Below are 19,360 nucleotides of genomic sequence, written 5' to 3'. Positions count from 1 at the left end.
TCATGTACAATTAGGTCTGAAGCCGTGCTTCAATTTAAACAATCAATTAACGGAAACATACATCGGTTGGGTTAATTTCATTGCCAATGGGTTGGTTATGAAATGTGTTTATATCTCTGTTTTATGTTGTTATTTACACTGGTGAATCGGCTAAAAATCCTCTCTAATAGTCGTGTATATATATATTTTAGAACACCGTGTGTGTGAGTGTGTGTGTGTGTGTGTGTGTGTGTGTGTGTGTGTGTGTGTGTGTGTGTGTGCGCGCGCGCGCGCGTGTCTGTAAAGCTATATTTTGCTGTGCATTGAGGGGTCTGATGGTATTGGATGGAAATCAAGCTACCGTGTTTATTTCCTTCTGATTCTATTCTATTTCAACTTTATCTCCCTTTCACTTTTCTCCATACAAGTAAGCAGCTTATGTTTCTCTCCTGTCTCTCATCTCTGTATATTTCTGATGGCTGGGCAACATATACACTGATTATGACTGATGTCTCCAAATTAACAGTTACATTTCCCTTCAAATGCACTAGGGGGCGTCAAAGGGATGGATACTGGATAAAACACAATCAACCCTCTAACCTTTTACTTCAGGAGCTGGAGTTGATCTGAAAGCCTAAGCAGAACTGTCTTGACTAAATGGGAAAGGGAAAGCCTAGGAAAGAGCAGTAACACCATGTGACACACTCCCAACACAAACAAATCCAAATTCATCTCTGTTTTTTCACTGGAATCCAGTTCCCTGCAGAGAGGACTCACCGAATTTTGCATTTTAGGCCCAGTTCAGGATACTTTTCTCTCTTTGTATCTGTGGAACCTATCTTGTCATCTGACATATGTAAAAAATAAATGGCATGTTTTTATTTTTACTGAGTGACTGTACGTTGTTTTCCAGCTATTCGTAAATGGGCGATAAAGAAGCGGACACACAAGCAAATAAGCATTTTTAGTTAAAATGTGTTTAGTACCTTGTTTGAGGGCCAAGTTAAAGTACTTTTGAGCACAGTCCAAAGTTTACAATGGTGCAGTTATCAAGGCCACATTTCCTGCAGGAATCAGTGGTTTAAACTTGCAAATTTCTGGTTAATACACGTTTTATTTTCACCTTCAGCAAAGCTGCTCTCCCTGTGTGTTTATGTTGTATGCTGAAACGTCAGTAATATGCAGTATGTTATAATAGATACACTATATATCCCATCAGCTCTCATGTTCAGAAATGAGACATTTCCTTCCTGTTAAGAAAATTAATACTAAAGGACAGAAGAGTAACTGATACGGGAACAGGACTTTCAGGACTGTAAGTTCTTGAAATCCATATCAGCCATTTTGTTATCACACAATATCAGTTGGATCACCTGATGTCTGAATCTCCGTATTGGTTCAACATACCCTGCCCTGTTGCAAGGGCACTTGTGGGGACATAGCCACCTCTTCAAGTGGACATACTTCATTTTTCACGCACATGATGGTAGATAAAATTTGCACTCCTCCTCTCCTCTGCAGTGTGCTGTAATGCTTGTTGTAGTAATTAGATTTATACTGTCACATGTCTGTCGGATGTCCATCCATCAACAGCCGCTTCAGAGTGCCCTTAACGGATACAATGAACGTCCAGCTGCTCACTCAGTTTAAGCAGCACTGGAGGAAAGCATCTGCTTTAAATGCTTTAAAGTGGAAGTGCCACTATGCCACTGCTGTTCACAACCTCTCCTCTTAAATATGAATGAAGCACTTCCAGGTCAGGCTATGACACGGCTGCCTCTCCATCAACATGAAAATTGCTGCTTTGTGACTCAGAATGGGCCTATCTGTCTCTTGGCAAGAATGTCTATTACTTTGTCAGGGCGGCGGTGTCGGCTCTCTGTGTGTTTCAAGGTACATACGTCTATTTGTCACGGTGGCATCTATCTGTTTGTCAGAGGGTGTGTGTTTGTCAATGATGAGGCTAATTAGCTCTACATCACCGGGTCAATACTGTCAACAACCATTCAGTCGAGATTGAGCACGTGAGTCCGATTGGTGGGAATAGGCCAAGAGATGCTGGTGATTGGCTCACAGGCAGGAAGGACAATGGGATGCAGCCATCAGGCAGTTTATTGAAATTTAACTAGGTGAGGGTGGGCATTGATCTGGGGGCTGGCCATTGTAATTTGCAGAAACAAACTGGAAAAAATATCCATCTGCACACATTTTTAGAATAGATATTTGAATGTTTTTTTTTAAAGTTACTTTCACTTATTTTAGGTAAATATCTTAGAGGAAAATTGCTATTCTGTTGCAAGTGAGGTTTGCTGAAACAAAACAAGAACGTAATACAAAGCAATAATATATACATATGTATATGCATATTAAATATGTGCTTACTCTGCAAAGTGTGTGCACACAAGCAGAGGATTGTAGAGATTAACATAGAAAATCTATTATTTACATAGGGGATACAGTACATTGAATAATTTCTATTGTCGATTGATAGGGATGGCCATTGACCCTGAAGGTAAAGAGCCATAGTGAATGGGATGCTAGATGGCCTGTCTGGAGTGTTCAATTAGGGTCCATCATTAGGTTTGGCTCCAGGTAATGGTGACACTGTAACGCCTTTATTCATTTAGGGAATGATGATCTGCAACACCTCTCTGCAATACTCTCACCAGAAGAAATATTCCCACCAGGGAGGCCTGGCCACAGTGTTTTGCTGATGGTCTATGCAGCCCTGCTGGCCCCCATCTGATTTTTTTTTTTCAGCCCTTTGCACACTGGAACACATCAAGGTAGACTTTCTAAGGGCTTTCATCAATGTACACCATTTCTACTATGGGGGATTTTGCAGCCCGGAGAACACAATTCCTTCTCTTCAACAGTTTGTAAAAGTCAGCCATAAACATCTGATAAATCCATCATCATCCAATAATCTCATAATTCAGTCATCTCTTAATAGGCCTAATCATAAGACCTTTGGTTCCTTCCTCCTAGTGTGCAGAAAAAAAACATGTCTGATGTTCATCTGGATGACACAAAAAGCCAAAATCATGCTACAAACCAAGCAGAACTCGAAGCAGTGTTGAGATGACCTTTTCATATATCTTTATTTATAAAAAATTTTTAAATGGCTCATTCTAATACTGTACGAACCGTTTTGGAACAGGCCGATTTCTTAGAATGTGTGAAACATTGAAAGTGATTCGCAGATTTAGTCCTCATTTTCCTTTGGAATTTTTCATAGTAACGAATGACTGAATAATGGAACAGTGCAATTTAAGATATACATACATAAAATACGTTTTCCTAGTAGGCATTTACTTTGTTATGTCATATATGTAATTTTATCCTCCATTTCATTTTATCCCTGTGAACTTTATTTTTATTACTTATTCATTTTGGGGGAAGGACAGACAAAACACATGATGTGAATGCTAATGCTTAAAATAATCAGAATTGACTCTGTAAAAGCAGGATTTGAATATTTCTTGATTTGACTATGGAATGGATCCCCCCCCCAAAAAAAAGTTTCATATTGAAATTACAAGTTTGAATCTATCAGATCTTAGTTTAAGTTGGAAATGGCAATAAATTAATGAAAGTCTAAAATCCAAATATCCCATTGTTCAGTGAATTAACTAGCTTCCTCTGTGATGACGGGATTCCCCTTTGACTGACCAGCCCATTGTTGGTTTCCCACGTGGGATACCAGCATTTGAGTGTTTGTCTGTTCAGAGATTCCCAGAGACCAACTGTGCTTTAGAGTCACACACACTCATACACATACAAAGGGGTCGGGAACTACAAATATAGAACAGTCATAAATAGAATTGATATTCCATGTGCAGGCTGGATTACAGAGGACATTTGTATATGCGTGTCTGTGTGTTTGTGTGTCCCCTGGGCACAAGTGTCTGTTCCCACGACCTGCCCTCCATCCGTTCTTCCTTCCTTCAATTCTTCCTTCCATCTATCTAGCCATTCACTGGCCAGTGTAATTAAACAGAGGCTGATTTGGCAAGAAACTCAAGGGGAGATTCAGACCGCCGTTATGCCACTCACTGGGCATCTGTCTCGCTACCACCACAGGGCTGACTAAGTCAAGACGAGACAACCAACTAAGTACCATACTTTGTATAATTTTGAGGCATTTGTACTTTGCCGGACAACTTTTGTTTTCTGCACTACTACTCTACCACATTTCAGAAAAAAAATTTTGAACTCTTTACAAGTTAGTAGCTGCCTTCTGGACAGCTGGTTCAGATTTCAATTACAGTAAAAACACATTTGATAAGCTTGTAAAATACAATGCATTACTGAAGATTAAAAAATTGGTTCCCCTTGTCATGTTTCAGATGTGTATGAGATATTAGCAGTTCCACCGTGGAGGGATTTCCCCACATGGTTTCATATAAATAACTTGACCCAATGTGGTCAAATTATCCAACATTTCACAAAAAAGCTAATATTAGAGGAAAGTTCAAAAAAAAAAAAAAAAGAAATACACATTTGTTTCCCAGCAGACCCTTTATTTTTCCTCTTTTCAACCCTTTTAATCACCTCACAGCCTCCCCAGATTCAACTTGTGAACCTTTGGAGGGGGCCACTAGATTAAACTACAGTATACAAAATAGTTAAATTAGCTCCACCTTGAGCATCTTTAAAGGCTATTTATGCATTGACGCACCAGTATTTACAATCTAATAATGTAGTATAGGGTATTATGTCAGTCAAAGGAGCTTTTTTTCTGCTTTTCTTCTAATTACTCACTGCCGAAATGTTGCTTTTCCTAACAATAGTACATTCAGTATGCACAACAAAAATTCTGGGAATGTTTCCATTCATTCATCAGCACAGGCATTCAACAATCCTTAATTTCCCTCCAAATATACAGTATATTAATGTAGCATCTCCATCACAAAACACTATTGTTCAGAAAAAGACAATGCATCTGTCAAATGTCATCAATAGAATTATTTATCAGCTGTCTCCCTGTCTTTACTATGTCAACAGTGACACATGTAGACGAAAAGCTTTATTCTATTACAGGATGGTGGGTGGTGATTTTGTGCTATGGCACAGAACAAATGAATACAGGCTGGGTTGAGTCATCAGATTCACCTCCTGATTATAGCCTGCAGTGAGACTGACATGAGGCCTGAACATTGTGAAGTTCGTATTCAGTGTCAAAGACAATTATATGGAATAGCCAGTACCAAAATTAGAATCTTGAAAGGCTGCTCAGTACCTTCCTTACATCCTGGTGTAATACTGAGCCCAATTATTCTGTTTTATGAAGCGTTGCCATATAATTTTTTTTTTTTTTTTTTTTGCATGTGACATCTTGAAATCATCCTTTAATATAAAATGTTGGGACAGAATTTGTGTTTTGCGAGTGTATCCATAAAAAGACAGGAACTGCTTCTGAAAATAAGGTCAAAAGCTTTCTGAAGACTGAGTAGATGGTGGATAAAAGGTTTCTTTCTTTTTCATCTTTTATATCAAGCTGCCTGTAGAGAGCTTTTAAGAAAACAGCTCAGTTTAAGAACCGACATGTTATTTTTGCCAGAAGGTCTATCCAAAAAGCCTCCGTAGGCCCTGCAGAGCCAACCTTACTCAACGTCTTCAAAGCCTGGTCCAGAGCTATTTAGTTAAGAGCTGATGTTGCTGACTTTGTTTGACATTTTACTCCTAAATTAACTTCATTTCATTGTTGTGTTACCCAAGAAAATGGGCCTGTGTCTCCAGAAAAAAAGACCTTGCGCGCTTTAGGGGCCAGTAGAAATTTGTTTCTGGTCATGGAGAACAATGTCGAAACATACTTCACTGTCCTGAGGGGTTAAAGGAGAAAAAAAAAAAAAGAAATCTAAATATCACTCTATTGTCCTCTAGATAAAAAGGTTCACATTCGTTCTTTGAGCACTGACATTCCTGAGTCAGTCTGCTTCATGATATTTGACTCTGTATTTACAAAGCATCCAAAGATCCAAAAAAAAAAAAAAAAAATCAGGTTCCTTGTGGTTTCTCCCTGTTTAAGAGAGCCATGAAGAGATCAGAGCTTAAAGAGTTGAAAAACCAGATATTTAGTGTGTGTGTAAACACAGCCTTGGCCACAGAAAAGAATGAGGCTGAAGCAGTCCAGATGTGTAGGAGCTATGGGCAAATCAGATGTAAGTACAACAGCTCCAATCTGTTTCTTCCTGCAGAAATCAGAGCCTATGCAAGTCTTCAGCCTGCTATGGATCATTATCCCCTCACACACACACACACACACACACACACACACAGGCACATTCTCTCCTTGTATTTCCTCTTGCTCTCTATCTTCTTGTCTGTATAACGAGAATGGGTTTTTGCCAGTTTTCTTTTCTTTTTGTGTCTTTTCTCTTACCCTCTGTTTCTTCGACGATCTCGTGAGCCCTCTTCTCCTCCCACCACACACACTTCATCAACATCATCATCTTTAGTCTTCATCATCACCATCATCATCATCTGGATACCAGCCGCCGGTTCTCCACTGTTGCCTATACAGTCTCCCTCCCCTCCCCTCTCCTCCCTCCTCCTTTCTCTCTGGCAAACTCACACACACACAAGCACACACACACACACATCTGGAAACAGTCAAAGCGTCTACATGCACGGGGAGGGGGGCTACCTCTCTCTCTCTCTCTCTCTCTAACTCTCTCTCTCTCGGTATCACTGCAGAGCTGAGCTGCAGGGGCAGCAGAGGCAGAGAGAAGAGAGAGCTCAAACTCCCGATCAGTGAGACACAGGCAGACAGACAGACAGGCAGGCAGGCAGGCAGGCAGACAGACAGGCAGGGAGGCAGACAGACAAAAAGGCACATAGACTAACTGACAGACACACCGCCGGACCATCATGGACTGGATCAGGACAGAGAAACCCGTCTCCGGATGAGACAGGACGGCCTGGCTTCTGTTTTTTGGGGGGACTCTGCTATAGATAGCCTACGTGGAATAACCGGCAGCCTATTGGGAGATTTAACCCCGTTCTACCCGTGATGGAATATTTACACTCTTCTCATTTTCTAATTTTTCTCCTCTTCTCTTCCTCCTCCTTCTCTTCCTCCACCACCTCCACCTCCTCTTCTTCATCCTCTCACATTTTGACACGCTGCTGAAGATGCGCACGAATGCGTCTTTTGCGCACTTCCATTGCGACCGTGACTGACAGCGCCCGTGCTTTATAACCTTTTGAAACCCTTTTTTTTTTTTTTTTTTTTTTAACACAACAAGGGAGAGGGGAGAAAGAAAGAGAGGGAGAGAGGGCGAGCGAGGTGTGAATTGAATTGAACGCGGTGCTGGTCTCATGTTTCTCGCCTAGGGCCCGGATGTACCGAGGGATGCACCGGTGCGTTTTCCCAACCGGTTCCGCCGAAAGCTCCCTCTTTTTTCTCGCCTTCACCTCCATCATGGGGATTAGGTAATGTTCACTCCATCCGAAGAAACCCTCCCCATAAAAGAAAAAAAAAAACGGAATACCCAAAACTGTCCGTGCCAGACAGTTCTTTCTTCTTTTTTTCCCCCTTTTTAATTTCTTTATTTTTGGGGGGGGCTTTTTTCCTCTTGTTATTTTCCCTCCTCCTCTCCAGCTTTTTCCTCTCTCTCTCTTCCATTCACCTATAGGGATAACGCCGGACTACATTTATGGTAAATGAAAGCAAAAACATGTACATCCCGGAGGACACCCTTGAGAACCATCAAGGTATGTAGTGTCTTTTTTATTCAGAACTGGCAAACATCTTGTAACTGTGCATGAGAGAGGGAAGGGAGAGAGGGAAGGTGGGAGGGAGGGAGTAAGAGAGGTATGATGATCTCGAAATGGGGATGGGATGGGGAAAGAGAGGGAGGAGGTGGAGGGAAGACGGGGGTGTTAGCTCTCTCCTCGTTTTCAACAGATGGACAGATGCAGTCCTCTTTCCTCTACTTTTCCCTCTGTGTGCAGCTTGTGCTGCAAGTGAACTTGTGCCATAACCACGCAACACGGCTCCAGGTAGCCGCGGACAGACGGGGACGAGGCCTTTTCCCTGCTTGCTTCAGTCCACACTTGTGGGTTGGACAGGCCTGTCCATCGGAGAACTGTGCCATAGCGGGTGGGCAGTGTTCATGTTTAGCCAACAGGCAGTTGTAGGTGGGCGACATTATTGTTTAAGCCACATTTCAAGCACAAAATGGGGAGGGGGGGGCGTGTGTGGACAAATTATTTGGCAGAGGTTGTCTCCCAAATGCTTTTCGTTTCGGGAATAAAGTAAACTGCACATATATGTTGTTGGCTGTATGTCAGAAATGAACACAGAGTGGTCTAAGGTGCAGGAAATTGAGCAGCGCCCACCGATACGCGCACTCCACCACCATCGATCCTCACTTCTTCCACAATCAATAGTCGAATTTGTCACGCTTGAATCCAAGTTTTCATGTCCGCAGGGCTCCTTAATAGCGGCGAGATGAGATGACAGGTGGCAGCAGGAGGGCCTGCGGGACTTATTTGTCTGCTGAGAATTGGGCTGATGATGTGCTATTTTTGGGATGGCAGCGGAGGACAGTGGGTCGTTTCGCGCAAGACACGACCGGAGTCCAACGTGACGACTTTTTAAGTGTTTAAAAAGCAACACACGCAAAGAGTGAATCGAAATCCAGGGCTGTGGTCTGTTTTACGGTGAGGAAAGGGTCTGTTTGCATTGCGCAGTATTACGCGTCGCTCCTTCCACCCACGTTGCAGAGAGCAAAGCCCAGCGATGCATTCGCTTATGGCCAGCCGGACCTTGTAAATCAGCACGGGGCTTATTCATCCGATCATTATGATCATCCTCATAAACCTCATCATCGTCGTCGTCCTCGCCTTCGTCCACCACTTCCATCACAACCACATAACCTCTGCCTTGGCGACAGGTTCCATAGCAACAAGGGATGAGGAGAGGGGTGGCGGTGGATGTGTGTGTATATCTATGGAAGTGTGTGTGTGTGTGTGTGTGTGTGTGTGTGTGTGTGTGTCGCAACCAGGCACATTCGCCAACAGTTTGTTCCGAGGAGCAACTAATCCTAGGTTGGATGTTACCTGCACAAGCTGCTATCACGTTCACCCAGCTAACGTGGTTTACTGGCAGCTTGAACACCATCATGGAGGGCAGGTGTGTGTACAGACTTTAAAACAAATCACAGTTACCTTGATACCATGATGCCATGATGTCACCTTGATCTATTATCATCATCAGAAAGGACCTTCTCGTCCAAGATGCCCCAAAGAAGTCACAGATATTAACATCATAGAAACTGCCATAATCACATACTGTAGCACCTGTCTGTCTGCCATAGTGACTCTCACCCTGATCGGGAAAGGTGCCTGACAACCCAAGAAGACACAAGTAGTGTCTTGAAATACCTTTTGGCAGCAAAACTGAAATGTTCTCCTCGAGATTAGGTGGACCTATGAGATGATCAGTTCCACTCTCAACGTATTACTGCCCTCTTTGTCGGTGATTGGTACTTAATGCCATTTTTGGAGTCTAACTAATGATTTCAGGTGTTCCCGCCGAAAGCATTTTAGCTTAGGTGCGAGTTTGCAGCCCAGGGCTATAGTACAGCACAGCCAAGCATCAGATCAGGCTTGCTGATGCGCAGTGTTCGTCCCATTCGTATATCGGTAGTGGTAAGATGCACGCAAAACTTGACTACAGTGACTTGAGTGTTCCGTCAGAGCGAAACAATGCACCGGACTTCTCCAGATCCGCAGAACCGAATGAAACAACCTCTGCATTTGATGAACATTTTCAGGATGATAGAATCCCGTCTGAATAAGCTTTTGAACTTCTGTTTCATCATTGTGATTTAAGAATGGTCTAAGCCAGATTACTGTGGGATTTGTAGCAAATTTATCTCAGGCTGGAGTCTACTTGGGTGGTGGTTTCAGCACCACGGACAGTTCATTTTTCGTTGGTTTATTGACAGCTACGTGACAGCTATTGAAGAGTTCCAAAGGCAGACATTGGCGCTGAGGTATCACCGTTTGTATCCTGCTTCCCTCAAATCATTATTTTCATAGGTTACGTTTCAGGAATTTAGCTAACGTACAAGGGTAGGAAGAGCAGACATTCATACAAGATCACCAACTTTAAAAGCATCCAATTGCATGGTATATAAGGACCGAAGTCATAGCAGCCTCATCGAATTATACATTTTAAATTGACCTATATCATTCCTTAATTTCGTTCGTTAAGGGCAGTTGTGAAGTGGCTATTAGGGAGCGGGATATATTGTAGGAGGCACTTAATGAGTTTCCTGCAGATGAAAGATGAGGGCAATCTGGTGTAGTTTAGTTATTATCGTTTGACTAAAAGTTTCAACAGTTTAGTCTAAGTCTCAACCACAATAGCACGTTTTTGCCAGGACAACGAACCCCTACCAGCCCGTTAGATGCTGCTCTGTATCTGCCCCTGACCTCTCTTCTTGCTGTCGACGGAGCCAACAGAGAGGACAAATTTCTCCTTGAGGGAATTAGGGGCAAAAAGTCTTGCACAGAAAAGCAGAATTATATTCTGAGGCCTTATGTCGCAGTTCCCGATTCCTCACACCAGCTTTGTCGTTGGTGTTTGATTCTCTCTTCATTGTCATTTGGTTCCCATCTTTATATCTGCTCTGTGATTCAAACAGAGTTGACATTCCACATGATTACACGCAATGCTCATGTTCACTGAATGAAACAATTATACTGCATCTGCACAATTTTTTAAAATTTTTTTATAAAATGAGCAGTCTTTCAAATGCACGCGCATGAGCAGAAACACGAGCCCACACACAGACACATGTAGATTTGTCTTTACCTACTGTATATGTGTAACTGATGTGGCTTCGAAACAAACACACAACTGTGGAACGTTATGCCATTGCATGTAGAGCAGAGACATGTTTTGAAACACACATACTCACACACAAACACACAAACAAATACACACACACAGACTTGTATTTATATCTTTGTGAGGCAGGCACTGACATAATGCATTCCTAGCCCCTTAATCTTAACCTCAACCACCACAACTAAATGTCTAACCCCAACCCTCACCCTAATTCTAACCTAAACCTTATTCTAACCTGAACTCTAAAACCAAGTCTGAACCCTCAAACAGCGCTTTGAAGTTGTAAGGGACGGCCAAAAAAACTCCTCACTTTCCCAAAATGTCCTCACTTTCCCAAAATGTCCTCACTCCCGAAGTCTGAAACTCAAACTGGTCCTCACAAAGATAGAAGTACAAGTACACACACACACACACACACACACACACACACACACACACACACACACACACACACACACACACACACACACACACACAGATATACACTCACTCATTTCCGCAGCGGTTTTCAACATTGTAATCAGCGAGAGGATTCTCCCTGTGGGCATTGTGCCAGAGGCATGATACCTCTGTTAGGGACATTAATTGGTTTCCGATGGTTACCCTGGGGTGCTGGCCACCTGCCAAATCACCTCACTCTAATGACTTGACTCGATGCGCTCAATGATTCCAATGAAGTCACCTAAAAAGACGTGTTGCAACAACCACTGACGTGCTCACTTTGCGTGTAGCTTTCCACAATCGCGCTGGTGCCAGGTAATGTGTCAGCAGAGGTTTGTCGGCACCAAAGAAGTGCGGCTAAGCTTACAAAGCAACTTTTCAAAAGCAAATAAAAAAAAATCTTCCATTCATTAGCTAGCCTAATGCTTTAAGGTGGACTTAGTTTTGGTGGACAGTCAAAGACAATTATTATAATTAAGAGAATCTACTTGATTCTATATCTTTTCTGTAACCTATCAACAGCAGGTGGCAAAGTTGTTTTTGCCGTCTTCAAATCAAGGCAACAACTAATCAAGTATTTCTTTCAAATGTGCTTTAATTAAAATCCACAGGGGCAGAGAAACAGCTAAGTGAGCTAAACCATCTATCAGTATACCTGACGTAGATGGAAATCTGGGCAATTAAGCACCTATCTGCCATTACTCAATCCAGTTGTTGTTCAATATCAATTTGGAGTTAGTTTGTGGCGAGGTGAAATGGATAGAAAGTGGTCATTGGTTAAGTTTTGTCAAATTGCGCGGTGGTATTTTTCTGCAACTTGAAAGGTTTTCTTTCAAAATAATAAAAAAACCCAGACATTTCTGTTAATCATGTAGCCCAGCTCTGTGTATTTTACACTGCTGAGCTACTTTTTACACTGTAATTGATTTTCTGTCTGCTGATGTGGTTTTTAAACCTGCTTACAATGAATGCTTTTTTCAGAAATAATAACCCTGAGGTAAAATAACGTAATGAACCACTGCTAGATTCATATGCATTTTTAGGGATGGACATCCTGGGCAGTGAACACAAACACTGACAGACTTTTTATATCCAACAAGAAACAGACAGACATAGGGACAGCGGGACTCTTTTCAGGGATTGTTACTTGCCATGGCTTATAGACAATGCAATAATTCAGTGGCGAGGCAGAGAAGCTTAAGTAATGACGCAAAATGTTCAACGCCATCTCTCAAATTCATTTAACCACTGTCTTCTGCTGCTTTCTCTGGATAAATCAAAACACTACTTTGCTGGCGAGGCCTTTATTGCGGGTTTTATTACTTTTTGGTCACTTTCCATCGTAGAGACAATGTGGGACATACACTGTATTTACCAAATATGAAATCCAGATCTCTCTAACCTTTTTCATTGTGAAAGACACACAGTAGTTATAGTGTATATGTTTAAAGATGCCTATTAGTCACACTGAGGTTATAGCAGCTGTAGCGGAGGATGTAATGAGCGATTAAAGGCCAATCAGCATTAAAGAAGTTTATATCAGCACCTCAAAGTGTGTCATGGCTTTAACTTAAGGATATGACTCAACAACAGCTGCTCTTAACATAAAACACCATCTGAGAGACAGTAAAGACACATGGATGGATAAAAAGAGAGGAGGGGCAGATCGAAGGAGAAATAAGAGGACAAAACGCCAGATTTCATTAAAGGAGATAAAAGAGTAGAGACGAAAAGGAGGGACAGAGCAAAAAGACAGGCTGGCAGGGAAACAGAGGGATAGAATGGAGCAAATCGAGGTAGCCAATAGAGAGAAAATAGAGAACTGAAGAAGAGAGAGGAATAAAGGGATAAAATGAGTGAGAGACAGCGAGCGACAGAGACAGAGGGAGGGCCAGAGGGATAGAGAGAGAAGCCAGGGAGCACAGGAGGAGGAGGAGGAGAAGAAGGGAGGATTAGCCGTGGCTCTGTCTTGCTTAAGCCTCTGGCTGCGTATTGGAAATCTATCCAGAGGCTGTCCTCTGCTCTTAGAGCCATTGGACCTCTGTCTTCATTTCTGGTGGGACAATTCGCCAACACCGGCAGCACCGCTTGGTTGTATGTATGTGTGTGTGTGTGTGTGTGTGTGTGTGTGTGTATGGTTGTGCGTGTGTGTGTGTGTGTGTGTGTGTGTGTGTGTGTGTGTGTGTGTGTGTGTGTGTGTGTGTGTGTTTATGAAAAAGTGCGAGAGTATGCACTTGCAACTCGCAACCTGCCCATTTGCATTGTGCCTGCTTGGCTGCCTCTGTCTGTGTGTATGGTACGTGTGTGTCTCGTATCTGTTCAGTTTGGACATGTGCTTAAGTGTCCTACCCCTCTAACAGACACACACACACACACACACACACACACACACACACACACACACACCCTCCTATTCTATTGATCTGGCTGAAGCCACCGGTGGAAATAATGACTAGAGACCTGTAGCAACCTCTGTTATACTCCCTCTCTTTCGTACTATCTCTACCTCATGCTCCCCCTCCTTCTTTTTGACTGCATATCCCGTGTCTCTGATTGTCCCTTAAATTATAGGTAGCTCTTTGAGTATCACATTAATATTCAAGTTAAAATCCTCATTGCTCAAAAATAGAATGGAGGTTAGTAAAAGTAACTCACTAAAATCTTCTCACTGTGCGGCCACCGTAAATCAGATAACATCTGACAATATTTGGCCAACTTAAATTATTACCATGAGCTCAGGCCAGCAAGCTTTATGTTCATCGGTGAGTGGGATTTGTTTGCCTTTTTTTAGCCTTGGGTTTAGCCTCCCAGGCTAAGATCAGGCAGCCTGAACCATACGACTGGTGGAGCTCGTTGGAGCAGCATGCAACCTGAACGGAAAACCTGCACACACCACTCAGGGCTGTTAGAAGGATTCTACCAACCTACATGTGTTTCAGGAAATGAATCAGGAGTTTAATCTTTTCTAGTATAACCAAAGTTAGTTAATCCGTTAGTTATTTTTTATTTCCATGTCATGCCAGACATTTGGCCCATCCCATATAGGATTACAAGACAAACCTATATATCAAATATGAAAAATACCACAAGACATCATCTAGTAACACATAGGAAAACCAAAACCAAAACATCAGTTATGACATTCTATATATTTTTCAAATAACATATGTTTATGTGCAATACTCCAAACAAGTTGTGCAACAAATAGAAGAAAAAGAAAAGATTAGATTATTTTGGGAAGCCTGATAACCAGTTTCATGGGAATGTCATAATGTTTTAATTGTTGGATAAAAAAAATGTACATACATGCAGCATTAAGCATGTTTACAAATTTTAATGTATAATATATAGTGCGAATATAGACTATATACTATAATACATCCATAAAGTTAGGTAGTTTGTTTCTTTTCTTTTTCTATTTTTCCAGGAGGAACCATAAAACCAAACCTACATCCTTGCATCTCTTGGATTTATAGAAACTTATTAAATATTTCAGTCTCACGTGCTGTTTACATGTTACATGTGAACCTTGTGGCCTCCCTAAGGAGAGCTCCAAGAGTGATTAGAGGCTGTACAGTGTACACTGCAATATTAAAATAAGGCTACTGTTTCCATGCACCGAGAAAACAAATGTACATCTGTGTTCATGGGTGTCTGTGCGTGTGTTTGTTTGTTTCCCAAGTTAAATGAGAGGCTGAGGGATGAAGAGAGGCGAGAGTCGAAAGGCAGTCTATGTTATTCATGCCCGGCGTTGCATTTTCCCCTCTATCTTGTCCGCCCTCTCTTCCCTTCTTTCTCTCGCCGTTTCACAAGTGTCTTCACCGATCTCCCTCCGAGGATAATTTACTTTTTAGTCTGTCTTTTGCCCCCCCCCCCCAAATCTCTCAGCTCATCATTCAGCACTAGTTCATTTAAAGGTCTATCATTCAGTGGGACCACATTTCCTTTCCTCTATGAATTAATCAGTCCATCTGCGTGGATTTACTGTAACAGTCTGTAGCATTTGCACAGGTCTAACCACAGCAAAGCATAGGTACAAAACACCATTTATTGTCCCAACAGAGAATTCAGACTGTAAGCTCAACACTCAACGCCCTGCAAAACACTAAGTGGACAATCCACAACTCCACACACTGACTTGTCTGGCGTTCTGTAAGCACTGTAAGAGCTAAAGTTAATATGTCCTATGTAGTTAACCATATAATAAACTGCTAGACTACACTGTTTGCAGGCATAGTTTAATCCTAAAATTGTCCAGGCAATATTGTAGTTAGGAATATGTGTTATAATAAAATACTAGTAAAATAAGCAAATCTAGGTTTTATAACCCTATATATATCCACTTCATTTTTTTTTTCATGTGAACTGCATAACCATGTGAGCTTATTACTGTAAAATGGTAACCATGGTTTTTTTTCTATGTCCTTTGTTCAGGTTTTGTGACTCTTTGCTACCAAACTAGGTTGGGGTCACAATTTTGAACACATCCAGATTGTGTGTAAGCAATGATAGTTTTGTCTTGAGGTCATGAGGCTGAGGTGCAATTTGTTGTAATTTTCATGTATTCAGCACTCAGTATCAAAAGCTGCTACTCAAATCTGATTTTGACAAAAAAAACAAAAAAAACACGTGCAGTGTTACTTTTGGAGCATTCTGATAATCAACTCTGCTAAATTAGTGCAGTCAATTATGAATATGCTGTCAGCACTTCATTATAATAGTGTAATAATGAAGTGCATACTGAATCAATGACCACAATCCAGGAGGGTGATCACCTTTGAGACAGTGATAAAAGACTTCCCAATTTTTATCCCAATTTTCTTAGCTTGTCCTGCATAGTACAGAGGCCTGCAGTCTTGAAATATGTGTGTGTTTGTGTGTGTGTGTGTGTGTGTGTGTGTGTGTGTGTGTGTGTGTGTGTGAGTATGTGGGGATAATGATCCATAGCAGGCTGAAGCCTTGCATGGGTTTTGATTTCTGCAGGATGGTGTGCGATAGTGTGTGAAAGACAGAACGTGAGAGGCAGGAAAAGGGAAAATGTGTCATACCTATGTTTCACATTAAGAGAGATGGTTGCGTATGCTGTATCTACACAGAAAGTTTGGCATCCTAATACTTGTTTCACATCAGTTATGCAAAACCGAATCTTAATAGAAGAGAATCTTAACTGTCTGAGTCTGAGTAATTACAGTAGAGAGACAGCGGGAGGCAACAGGCAAGACAGATGACGGAGGTGTTTTAAACCTGCAGCAAAGTTGTGAGTCCATTTTGCACCTGAGACACATCATTTTGGTGTGGACACATGCTGATTTGTCAAAATGTGTCATCCGTTCATCACTCAGGTGTCGCCTCTCCGAAGAAGCACTTTGACTCTATTGAAACCAGCAACATGTTTGACACCTGATACTGCCAACACCTTAAAATAACAGAGGACTGATCGCTTAATAGTTTTTCAACCGAGGAGTCTACTCTTGAAAATGCTATAGATTTGTATTGTCCACTTCAACGTTCTGAAATAACATAAACTGCTCCACTTTTTGGCAAAACATGGTGTGTTTATGTAGAACCCCATTGCTCATAGTAAGAAGCTTATTGAGGAAATGGGTTTTCACAGCCTTTACTGCAGTGTGAAGTGTAAGTGATTTCTATTAAATGGGCTAAAACATGCAGAATCACTGTTATGGTTATTTAAGTTACGCTTCATTTTTTAGAATACCATAGTCTGACTAGTTAAACTAGCCACCCAGTGACAAGTTTAACTAGTGCTTCCCAAACTTTCATTTCCACTTGGGCACACAGGCAATGAAGTGTCAACAGTTCACATACACACACCCTCCTGACAGGAAGTCTTACCCTAAGTGTGTCTATATAGAGCAGCTTTGCCCTTATTCCAGCTGTTCCAGTTCCGGCTTTTGGGGCTGAACTGTGTGAACTGCGGGAATGATGAAACAACTGTCCTCATTAGTGGCTCTAATCCTACTCACTCACACACACACTGATCACATACAGTATGTGCGCCAGCAGCGGCCCATACGGCATCACAATTTATTTTTCATGAGGCTAATTTCGGAGTGTACGGAGGTAGAGCTAAAGAGAGAGGGAGAAGGAAGAGCAAATTGGATTCAGAGGAGAAAAAGAAACAGAGGGTACTAAGGTACAGAGGGGGAGGAACGTTAGTCAGCCTTGGGCTCTCTGCAGAAACACTACCAACATCTTCACGACAAGGGCAGCGTGTGTCTGCGCGCGCACATATGTGTTGCTGTATTAAACACTGACCTTTCTCTTTAAGAAGAAATGAGTCCTACCAACTAACCAGACTTACCTGTCGAGCAGCTAATTGAAAGTGGACGATAAGAGTTGGTGTCCTGTCGCTCCAAGTGTTTTTTTTTTTTTCTAATTGAAGCACCATAAATTATTTTACTTTCTGAACGGCAGAGTGTCTATATTTTAGCCTGGGTGCTGAGAATGAGAGATTTTTGTAAAATTCAAAATATGCAATAAGGTCTCTTATTCCCAACAAGCTGCTACTAATTGTACATAACATTAATAGGGCTTGAAAATTCTGGTGAAACGAGTGTCTCTTTAGCAGCTTGTATTTGTAGATATAAAAAAGATCCTTGCTTCTTCCTTTTTTTTTTTTTTTTTTTTGGCAATTTTGTCCCACAGGAAGTGACACTTGAAGCACAACGGATCTGCAGTCATGTGTTTTTATCAGGTTCCCGGTTCCAGTAGGCTCGTTAGTCGGGCCTATGGTGGGTTTGTCATGGATGGATAGCTGCACTATAGAGAAGGTGGTCTGTCAACATAGGCCTACACACACACACACTCTGCTGCGTGTGACAGCACGCAGGCAAGATAGATTAAACTAAGAGTGGAGTGATGCGGCTCTGTGTGTAAGTTGTGTAAGTTGCGTGGGTGTGTGTTTTTCCGCCTCTAGGTCTGTGTGGATGTGCATTTTCTTTGGGGGGGCGACACTTTCTTTTGTATGCCTGTCAGATCACTTCTTGCTTCTAAGAATCATAGGTAACAAAAGCCAGCTGTGTAGCCTGGGGAAGCTAGCACTTTCTGTTACTTTTCTTACTATGCACCAAGAGAGGAAAAGGTTAATTAACACCTCAGCATAAGAGAAGGAACTGCAGTTGACCTAAAGATGCCATCTTTTTTTAAAACAACTCTCTTAACAAACAAGAATGTCCGCAAAACCCTTTGCAATATCTCCATATGGAACTTAAGGTACGTGAGACATTTGGGAAAGTTTGCGGTTATGGCAAACAAACTAGGCGACAAAAACACTCAGTAAATGTAAGGGAACGATCGTAATCACTTTAAATAAAAATAGAAACATTAATGCAGGTCTGTGAAGGGACAAAAACTCCTCAACACTCCCATCCACTAGCCCAACCTCCACAACCTCATTTTTAGCCGCACCACAAGTAGGGCATGTTACAACCTGCCGTAGCACCGGACACTGGCATTAGATATAAATTGTGAGGTGCAGATTCACCCAGTATGGACTTAATTTCAGGGGATACTGTACTGCTTTAGAAATGCTGCAGGTATGTTATATTCTGATCAGTACTGATCAGAAATAGATGTTTCCATTTATAGCGGGGCCTCGGTTCCATGCGAAACATGGAGAAGGAGATAATCATACTCTGGGAGCCTCCATGATGCGTTTATTTGTTCGATGTCGGATCATTCCATTCATCTTGTTTGTCGCTGTACCTCATGACAAGCCATTAAATGCACAGAACATTGGGTATGTAAGTTAACCTCAAGTTTAAAGCGGCACTCCAGTGATTTACTATTGCATGTTCATAAAGCTGGAGGAGTTATGAGAGATGACAGATTTAAAAAAAAGTTGTACCAAATCAAAGCAGCAGAGGCTGTAATATCCTGACTTTTAGTCCTCTGTATGAGTTAAACCCTAAAAAACACTGGATCCTACAGTTCCTATATTTCAACTCAATAGCGTTAGACCATCCCTACTTGTTAAAAAACAACACTTTTCAAACCCAGTTTGTAACACAGTCTTTTTGTTTATAATTTAAAGTCTCAAGGCCGATAACTGTG

At 41.7% G+C, this 19,360-nt stretch overlaps 1 protein-coding gene across 6 annotated transcripts in view; it reads left to right on the top strand.

The window, feature by feature from the left end:
- Positions 1–19,360, top strand: part of cacna1c (calcium channel, voltage-dependent, L type, alpha 1C subunit) — a 197,515-nt gene that overhangs the window by 4,483 nt on the left and 173,672 nt on the right. The window contains exon 1 of one of the 6 annotated variants that reach the window (XM_040147473.1): positions 7,641–7,698. The exons of the other annotated variants lie outside the window; for them this stretch is intronic. Coding sequence (XP_040003407.1) covers positions 7,641–7,698 — 58 coding nt within the window. Of the gene's footprint in view, positions 1–7,640; positions 7,699–19,360 lie in introns of those variants that run through there. 6 annotated transcript variants of the gene reach the window in all.

This window comes from Xiphias gladius, chromosome 2 (genome assembly GCF_016859285.1).
Source record: "Xiphias gladius isolate SHS-SW01 ecotype Sanya breed wild chromosome 2, ASM1685928v1, whole genome shotgun sequence".
Taxonomy (NCBI): Eukaryota; Metazoa; Chordata; class Actinopteri; order Istiophoriformes; family Xiphiidae; genus Xiphias; species Xiphias gladius.
This window is presented reverse-complemented; position numbering and strand designations above follow the sequence as displayed.